This window comes from Saccostrea cucullata, unplaced genomic scaffold (genome assembly GCF_032062105.1).
Source record: "Saccostrea cucullata isolate Sc308-1 unplaced genomic scaffold, CSIRO_AGI_Scuc_v1 ctg12, whole genome shotgun sequence".
Lineage (NCBI taxonomy): Eukaryota > Metazoa > Mollusca > Bivalvia > Ostreida > Ostreidae > Saccostrea > Saccostrea cuccullata.
In genome coordinates, this window is record NW_026933001.1 from 215,426 (window position 1) to 225,845 (window position 10,420).

Genomic DNA, 10,420 nt, shown 5'->3' on the forward strand with positions numbered 1-10,420 from the left:
TGATAATCGTATACTTAATTAATTTTAACAAAAATGTTGATAAAAAAAATTCCATTTGTCAAAGATATCAATTTGATTATTCCGTTAATTAAGTGAAAAACGCATGTAGACCGGTAACAGGAGCGTAGCACTCGCAATTGCAAAATGTTGATAACTTCCATAAAACAAACAATACAAACATAAAATTTGGCAGAAAAATTCAAAATATGATGTAAATGATGTAAATTCTTACAAGTGTGATGTCATTCAATCCGTATGCTCTGAACGCGTTGATCAAATCCAAAACAGAGACGTAGACAAGCGTTAATCGACGAAATATGGGATACCCATAAAAAGTCTTCGGTTACTTAGAAAAATAATTACATGAACTACATCTATTTTGAAATTACATCTCAATCATTCTTTTTGTAGAATAGACTGATATTTTGGGTTGATATGCATGTTGAATTTCTAATTTTAAGCTGATTTATTGTGAGGATGTTGAATAAGATGGTGTGTCACAAAGTTTGGAGGTTCAGTGTCACAAAGTTTTTAAGATCAGTAGATCGGCCAATTTTGTAACACTGGGTGAAAAATTAATGTTGAAAATTATTTTAAATTCTTCAAAATGTCACAGTTATGTTATGTCACAGACGTAAAAAAAATAAGGGCGTATTGACGTTATTACGTTCACACTACTCATGCATAAAAATATAATCTAAAACGTCAAAAGATTTTATATAAACCTACTCCTATGGCCGATAAGCCTGATATACCCGGTAGCATCGTTTGAAATACATGTACTTTATGGGCTGAGGATAGGGACTTTGAATGAAAAAATAGTTCAGTGCTATTAAATAAGCAACATATCTACAATCACACAATGTACTGAATCAAAGGACAGATACTAGCACATACTGATATGTATGAAATTATTTTGAATGTATCTCAATTAAATAAAAAGCAGGTAAGTTTAAATTTCTACCGCACTTTTTATTACATGCGGCAAATTATCCACATATTTCCCTCCCGCATTATGCATGCAAAATTGCAGAAAATTTATCAACATGTGTTTTCAATTAACTGCATTGTATATATTTGACGACATTTACAGAGTTTTAATTTTTCCTTAATAATAAATGTAAGTAAGAAAGTAACGTCAAATCAATTCTTTTCTAACGTCACGTAAAATAACGTCATTTTGATTCTGATTAAAATTCAAATCGGAATGGTATTTCACTCATAGTGAGTGAGTTCAGGTGATTGGAACTCATATTCCATACTTGGCTGATTCGATATGTAGCGATAATGAGTTGTTTTCGGCCAAAAAAAATGTAGCAGTAATGATCGGTCGAAATTTTGAAAAAATGTAGCGGTAGTGAGTTGAAATTTTAGGCGATGTAGCGGTAATATATTGACCTCCCTTGTAGGGTGTAAATACAATAAAAAATCGCCGTCTTAACCCCCTCCAAAAGGGGGGGGGTGACCCTCAATAATTTATTTCTCACTTAATATTTGGACATCACTGTACGTATATAATATGCATAAACATTCAAACGAAAATGAAAAGGAAGTGAATCATTTTACACCATGTATACATGGGACAAATTTTGAATAACAAAGTTTTCACAGTGGAACAGTTTAGATTTATTTAAAAAGTATATATATACATTTTTTTACCTAATTATTAGTAAAGTTTACAATTAATGCTTAAATAGGATGTCATGAGGGCTTAAACTATACAACTTACTTTAAGGACCGTTTATCTTCATCGTAAATGTCAAGAAAAAAGAGATTGGCTAATTAGATATTATAAAAAAAAATTCTCGTAATTAGGAGTACATCACAAGTGCCAACACATTGTGATTACCTGTTTAAAGTGGGAGGGGCTAGTGACAATACAAACAGCTGAGCACCTGGCCTTCCAGTATTACAACGTGCGCGTGACAGTATGGAAACTTCATATCTTATAGTGTAAGTGATTTTCTTATAAGTAGATTTTTGAAAAATATATATATAATTGTAGTTATGTATAGGGTAAGAGAACTATATCCAAAAATGTAACTTATTTATGTTTAAAGGATTATGTACTTTTTATAATTTTTTTTTTTTTTTTAGAAACTATTGATATTCAAACTACACTGTATATTGCATTATTAGATGATGGAACATCAGAAAGTATTTCAGTTTTTATCAAGAAATTACTCATATATATATATATTACCAATCACTTATCATAAGGGCACCAAAAACTATACCCTATAATACAAATAATACATATTAGCTCAAATAAATGTGAAATCTTGGAGCTTAGCAATGAGTTAAAAAAAATCATATTTCATCGATTCATAATTATTTTGTGGTATATTCATAAAAATTAGATTAAAAAATTAGATTAACACTTCCGTGTTTTGAATTTAGTTAAAAATCCGTGTTTTGAATTTAGTTAAAAATTCTACATCCAAGATTTTACCAATTGCAGTCATTTTATATTCATTTGCTTTTTATACATTTTTCGATTATAATACTTTATGCTTGATAAACATGTCATAATAACATTTTTTTTTCATCTTTCAGGTTTTATACCTTATGCAGTGTATACGGTGTTGTAAGCCAAAGTAAGTAAATTTCCCCCCTCTCTCAACAGAGCAGCAAAACATCTCTCTCCCCTGTTTTCTGTCTTAAAAGAGTATCCAATTATAACTTATTTTTATTTATTTTCTTAACCCATTAGGGGGCAATGTTATCAAAACTGACTTAAGCAATTAAGTGAGATTATCGCCATAAAATGTTTTTCACAGCTTTTGTTAAGCCCTTTATCTACAGTAAGCATGTTTTAGCTTACTCGTGGATTTGCTAACAACTCAACTAAAGACCCCTATGATTCAAACAATTATATTTCTTTGTCCATTTGATCCTTAGAAGACCATTAAAGGCTTTAATCAGTGATTTCTTACCCTTTACACAAATCCCACATTATCCTGTAATAACACTTTTGGGATGTTTTGGTTTCTATAATAATCTCTGCTACCATTTATTTGATGCGATAGTTTATCAAACTTTTACAATAAGGTGGAATAATGCGATGGCAAGTTTGCAGGGTGGCAGGAAATAATCTTGGTCAGTTGTGGTGAAATTTCTTTCCAGTCCGGCGCGGAGGGAGCGATAAAAATCGACAAACAAATAGTTCCTATCATCTTCAACAAAGATAACATTAAAGAAATGATAACATTTTTTACAAATTAAGCAATTCGCGTGTCTGTCCATTTTTCTTATCTCTTGTATACAGTTTCTGACTTCTCTTAGTCTGAGTTTTGTGATTCATTTAATAAACAATATAGCGTAAAGTTCAGATTATTTTAATCCTAAAACGTATTACTAATGTACTATTTTGACAAATTTCTTCACTTTTTCCTCAAAAGTATACTTTCGCAATAATTTTGAGAAACTATAGTACACCCATAAATTAATATTTATCATGAAAAAGAAAGTTCTATTTCTTAAAGTAACTAAAAAAAATATTTAACGAGAACTTGTCCCCTATATAGTTCAACTATGGGAATCTAATTTATAGAATGTAAATATCTATCTCATCAACTGAAATTTAAACAATATGAAAGTTATCAAATATATTAACTCTAATTTTTTTCTTCGGATTATTAGATTCTGATTAACTTGGTACAATGTTTCATTTTTTGACAGGTACTGTGAATTCGTGCTGTAAGAATGGGGGTATATGTGTCCTCGGTACATTTTGTAAATGTCCAAAGTAAGTCAAAGCGGTTTAATATTTTGTAACAGTTGTGAAATATAGAAAGACTTCTTTTGCTCTTGAATTCAATTAAAGTCATCATTTTTTATTTAAAATCTGTTCTGCCTTGGAAGAAAGAAAATAGTATGCTTCGTGAAAAAAATCATACTTTATTTTATTTGTTTCCATTCATTTATGCAAAATTTCTTTACAGGTTTTATATTGGGCGATACTGCCAGTATGAAATTAACTACAAGAATTGTAGGAACGTTCCCCATGGTTATTGGATCCGCTCCGATTGCAATAAGTGTCGGTGTTTCAACGGCAGGGTTGTGTGCATCCCAAAATATTATTTTGGTTGCGGTAAGAAGTATATGGGTTTTTTTTTCTTTTATAATTCTGAAATAGCAATGATATATTTTCCTCTTCTGATATTGCGCTAGAAATTACTTTTCGTTTCTTACAGCATAGATAAACAAATCAAGTGATCATTGTATATATGATTGATTTGTTGAGCGTTGGTTAATTTTTTTTTTTTTTTTGTTCATATGTTTCTGTCTATTTACTGATTTATTTAGATATAATCACATAATTTTTCAAATGTCCAACATGAGAAATATTAAAATTTTAATATACTCTTGACATTTGGACTTAAATCTATTGAGAAAAAAATATCAGTTCTTAATGTATTAAATTTCTTCTTTTATGAGAAAATTCCATTCAATTTCTCAAATATAAATATTCATAAAATTTAACATTGAACCACATGTTGCACCAAACATTCACCCTTTAGTGAATGATGAATTGGTTTTTTATTTTGTTTGAATTGATAAAAAAAATTTCACGACATCTAGCGTTTATTAAGGAATCGCTGTCTAGATTGTTGGGTTTGCCAGGGCATCAACGATAGTTGGTTTGCATACTATTTGCATAACGGGCAAAATTTATTGAAATACATGTATAAGTATAGCTATACATGTACCACTTTTCCCTTCGAAATATTATCACCGAAATATTTGCTTTATGGGTAACGAGAAGGATGAGGAACCATGCTTTCATCGTGTGATACCATAAAAAGGCAACTGATTTTGACATTTCAAGTCTGCTTTTTATTTTTATTTTTGGAAGAAAGTTCGGGAGGGCTGGAAGGGTGTGTGTGAAAAACTAAGGTTTTGAAAGTATGTTATTAGAATAATTATTGCGTAAAAGAGGAAAATAAAACACATTGATGTTTCAACCTTTTATAAAAGTTGAAAGTAAGACTTGTGTTGTTGTTGTTTGTTTTGTTTTCTTTCTTTCTTTTTTTTTTTTTTTTTGGTCAGTGTTTTAATCCAATCATTGTATTTTACAGAAGATGACGACGAACCCCTGGATCCAACCAAGAAAATAGATCCATTTGGCGGAAAGACCATCACCATATATGCAAAAGACCCGGATGTTCGATATCCCCCCACCTCTACACCACAAGGGTCGATCGGGGAGCTTTATGATGACGACTATTACTACAGTGATATTTCAGACAGTGCCACTTATGCCCAATTTTCCTTCCTTGTTTCTGTGTGCTTGTTGTCTATCAACTTATTGTGACTTGTGCAATGATTTTAAGGGAAAAAACACATTGCATGCTTTATTTTTATTCTGTGTGTGTCGGGGGGGGGGGGGGTAGTGCAATAATATATGTGTGTTGATATGTGTTGTATCTGTGCTAAATTGCTTTCACTCAAAGTGAAATGTTAAATTTGACTGTAAATATACTCTATTTATCAAACAACGAATACATTATGAATATAACTTGTTTGTAGTTGTTGTTTTTTTCATAAGCTCACTTGAGCCACAAGCTTTCTTTATTATTGTCCACAAACTCTCAGCATCTGCCAGTTGCATGGGATTGGTCATATATTAAAATACAAAAAATTGCTGACTATAAAAGTTCCAACACAAATTCTTTACTTCAAAAAAATTTTGTGGGACGGCAGTATGTCTTGAATTTACAATATTTTGGCTTCTGTGGTCAACTTTTAGCAAAGCTGCTACAAAGTAGAGTGTTCAATTTCTTTGAAAGGTAGACTTAGACAAATTTTTAATCTTATATAGATAACCAAGAAATTTAAAAGAAAAATATTTGCATAAGAAGCACAGAGTAATAGGACATTTTAACCAAACAAATGCCTTTTCATAAATGTCAATACACTTGAAAACAACAATGATTCAAATATGTAGGCGTCCTAATTGAGCAGGTTATATATCAATTAAAATTTCGCATCTGATTGAAAATTATTGAAACAGTAGATAATATATAAGTAAATATTAATATTGTATGACAGGGATATACAACAATAATAATTACACATATAATTTTACAAATATAACAAGTACAATATTCGTGTAAAGTTGACATGTAGCATACAGATTTATTGTTGATAGTCTCTAATTTCAAAAGCTTTTAAAATATATTTTCCAAGTCAAGATAACATTTTTTGAACATAAATAATTACCAATGGTGAGCTGTATAATTTTAAACACAGAGGGGTTGCTCCAACAAAAAGATGTGTTTGTGAAATTCTGATGCCCCCGTATGGAAGCTTACGGCGAAAGTTGAAGTTTCTTTAATGCAAATCAAACCACAAGGTCAAGGTAAAAAATGTTGGTTCTTGCCACAAGGTATACACCTGTGAAATATGAAAACCCTAGTTGTTGAAAAGTTATGGCCATGCATTGATTTTTTTTTTACAAAGTTGGTCATGCTCTGAAGTTAAGGTCAAAAGGTCCAAAATATGTATACTAACTGAAAGGTCTTGTCCCAGTGAATATACATGTGAAGTATGAAAGCCTTAGCACCAACTATTAAGTTATGGCCAAGGTTAAGGTAAAAGTGGGCCAAACTCCAACTTCAAGGTCAAGAGGTCAAATTTGGTGATACCCAGAGAAAGGTCTTGTCACGAGGAATACATCTGTGAAATATAAGAAAGCCTTAGCTTCTCTCATTCAAAAGTTATGGGCTAAGTTAAAGAATTTGCGGACAAACAAACAGCTAGACAGACAGACAGGACATAGACTTCGATTACGGGGACATAAAATATTTCACTGTCATATGATGATAAGATTTACTGACACAAGCACACTTGCTAAATGATCATCTGTAAACCCATCCTTACTAAATGTTTAAAATGAATTGGTTATCAATATTACAAAGAGAAAGTATACATTTCTCAGAATACCCTGGTATTTTCCCTGGCGAATTTTTAAAAATGGTACAGTGTATATATATTTATTAATATCCTGATATAAATTCATTGTGTGCCATATGTATGACATAATGTGCGTTTTATCAGTGGTTTAAAGGGAAGTGTTGTTAACTTTCTATTTGGAAATAATATAATTTTACATATCTCACCCTAAATGTAAATATTCGAGTTACTCCAAGAATATCCAGATGGTCAAAAATTAAAATGTCATCACAATTAAGATTTTATGGATTCTTCCGCTGTCCTGATTGTAACGCTCACTGGGAGAGCGCCTATACCTACAAGAAATCTAGGTATTCAGAGGTATGGATTTCACTATTTCCTATAATTACTGAGTATATCAGAATTTCTTATAACAGTATTATTTCTGTTATTATGTCCCAGTGAACGAAGTTTCGGGGGTGTATAGTTTTTGTCGTGTCCGTCTGTTTGTTTGTCCGCAAAAACTTCATTCATGCCAATAACTTTTGATTTAGTGGAGCTATGACTTTCATATTTCACATGTATACTCCTTGTGACAAGAGCTTTCTTTGGGTACCACCAAATTTGACCTTTAGACCTTGAAGTTTGACCCACTTTTACACAAAAAGTCCAAACTTTTACTTTGGCCATATCTTTTGAACAGTAAATTCCAGGACATTTATACATCACATATGTATTCTTTGTGACAAGACCTTTCATTGGATACCAAAAACCTTGACCTTGGAGATTTCCTTACTTATGAAAAATCTTTAACCTTGGCCATCACTTTTGAACGCTAAGGATTAATGACCTCATACTTCTCAAATGTAATTCTTGTGAAAATACCCTTCATTGGATACCTAGAACTTTGACCCTTTGACCTTGGAGTTTGGCCTTCTTTTAAAAAGCAAACCTTGGCCATAACTTTTAAAGGGTTAGGGTTAGTGCTTTCATACTTTACATAATTAATCCTTGTGACAAAACCTTTCATTTGATAGCAGGATCTTTGACCTTGACCTTGGAGTTTGACCTACTTTTTAAAATTTTTAACCTTGGTCATAACTTCTGAACGGTTAGGACTAGGGCTTTACTTTACATATGTATGTTTTGTGGCAAGACCTTTCATTGGATACCAATTACCTTGACCTTTTGACCTTGGAAATTTTCGTACTGATGAAAAACTTTAACCTTGGCCTACTTTCATGATTCAGAATTGTATTTCCAGTGAGTTTGCATTTAAGAAAAGTGTAATCTTGCTATGTTGCCATACGAGGGCATCAGTGTTTCCCAAACACAGCTTGTATATAAACTTTCTCTACTGGTTTGTGCACACAGATAAACAAAAATAGTTCACCCGGTCCTGCGGGACTTGAACCCATTTCTCTTCGTTTTACATTTACACATTAATAACGTTTTGAACAACTATAGTTCAGGTGAAGCTGCACTTCTTGGGAAAATAAGATGTGTTTGTGAAACACTGATGTCCCCGTGTGGTTCCAAGCTTTTGGTTAGGGTTGACCTTAGAGTTTGAATCACTTAAAAACTTGATTAAACCTTGACCTTAAATATTGAACTGTTAGAACTAGGGCTTTCTTATTCTAAAAGAGTATTCCTAGTGAAAAGACTTTCGGACTTTGTGGCACCTATTATTTCAAGCTCTGTGGGATACACCGAGTAGGCATATGAATCAAATGAACTATAGTTAATTGATAATTTATTTGCATCGTCGGTACATCTAAATGTCGAGTTGAAGGACACAGCAAGTGTTTTCTTCCCGTGTAGAATTTTTAAGAATAAATTCTGCTTTTATGGAACACACGTCCATAAATATATCTGTTTGTAACGGGCGCAATTGGTACCCATGGGAATTCAAAATAGTTCAGTTACTTTAGTAGAATGACAGATTATACAGTTAAAGTATATTGATGGAGTTAGCAAAATTCCAGTTCCCCATGGCCGAGACGCAGCTGAGGGTGATAGTCCTGGTCGAGGGGAACTGGAATCTTGCTAACCACCTCAATGATATACGTTTAAACTGTTTAATTATACCTCTACAGATTTTTCCAATAATGAATAATATAATTTAACACACCCATTTACTATATTATTTGTTTCAATAATTATCTAATTTATTTTGACACAACATATGAGTGACCTCGATGCGAATTTACTTTATTTTAATAACATAATATGGAATACTAGCATTCAACTTTAAAGAAATAAAGGGAAGTAACTGAGGTGTTACAAATTTCTATGAAAAAAATGCAATTTCATTATATACGGTATATATATAGACCCGAGGGTTACAATGCTCATATCGATGTACGAACATGTATATGTTATATTTCTGACACCATAGCAATACTAAAGATTAATTGCTGAATATAACACAAGCAGTTGAATGCTATATATATAATAAACTAAGGATACATGTATCTATGCTTTTCGTTTTCTTTTAATCTACTATCACGCTGAGAAAGCCACAACAAATTCTTTCTTTCAAGTTTTATTTGAATAAAGTTAGTAGATTAATTAATACTATTATCCATTTGTTATGTTGAAAACTTTTTTCTTAAAGATTTAAACAAACTTATAATACTTAATTTCAGACTTATTACGATCAAGACTGCAAAAGCTGCAACACAGCATGTCAGCCATACAAGGTAGAACGATTACGCTGTTCCGTGTGTGGAAGTCAGGATTGCAGGTGCACAAAGGCAGATAAAGCGGCCAGACACAACGATCCAAATAAGCCACACCGCTCGGACTTGTGCCACAAGTGCCGGTCGGGGTTCCCATGCCAATAATCTACTTCCAATGAAAACCCCATTGTATAGCCAGCTGATGGCAATGTTTTGGAATCCATTTTTTCTTTACTGGACATGATACACAACATATGTTACTTTAAAAACAAAAGCCTGGTACATCAAATATGTTATTTATAATAACTGCACGATTCATCAAATACTTTATTGTAAATAAATGCATTACATGTACATGTACTAGGTATCATATACATTTGTACTGAGTACATGTATAGCGATGCATAACAATAGTGTTTGCGACTTTTCAAAATGGCGTACGTAACCACGACGCATTTTGTTAAAATAAACACTAAATTGTGAAACAATTAACGGACTTAACTTTATTGATATTTTGTGAGGTGGCCCTTAAACTTGATTACAGCTCATAGTCGAGTGGGAATGGATTCGCATTGATTACAGCTCATAGTCGAGTGGGAATGGATTCGCAGTGATTTGATATACTAGTAGTTTCATCGAAGAAATTCCAGATGAAATAATTGTTCTTTAATATTTGAGTTCGATTTTACAGATTAAGTTTTTGTTTTTATTCTTAGCTATAAATTCTCTGTAATATAAATTGCCTGTGATTGAACTGGTCATATAACTGTATTAATATTATTTTGTTGTTTGTAGTCTTGAGTAATACAAGCTGTATGTATTTTTCTAGCAGACTGTTGATG

The 10,420-nt window shown here is 32.0% G+C and overlaps 1 protein-coding gene and 1 long non-coding RNA gene across 2 annotated transcripts; both read left to right on the plus strand.

The window, feature by feature from the left end:
* Positions 1-1,882: 1,882 nt before the first annotated feature.
* Positions 1,883-5,338, plus strand: LOC134236868 (uncharacterized). Its single transcript, XM_062719024.1, has 5 exons — positions 1,883-1,953; positions 2,557-2,597; positions 3,682-3,748; positions 3,945-4,093; positions 5,082-5,338. Exons 1-5 carry the CDS (start codon positions 1,931-1,933, stop codon positions 5,315-5,317), a joined length of 516 nt encoding a protein of 171 aa, XP_062575008.1. The 5' UTR covers positions 1,883-1,930; the 3' UTR covers positions 5,318-5,338.
* A 1,617-nt stretch (positions 5,339-6,955) lies between these two features.
* Positions 6,956-9,598, plus strand: LOC134236840 (uncharacterized). Its single transcript, XR_009985729.1, has 2 exons — positions 6,956-7,278; positions 9,546-9,598. It is a non-coding gene; the product is annotated as an uncharacterized LOC134236840 (long non-coding RNA).
* The last annotated feature ends 822 nt before the right edge of the window (positions 9,599-10,420 follow it).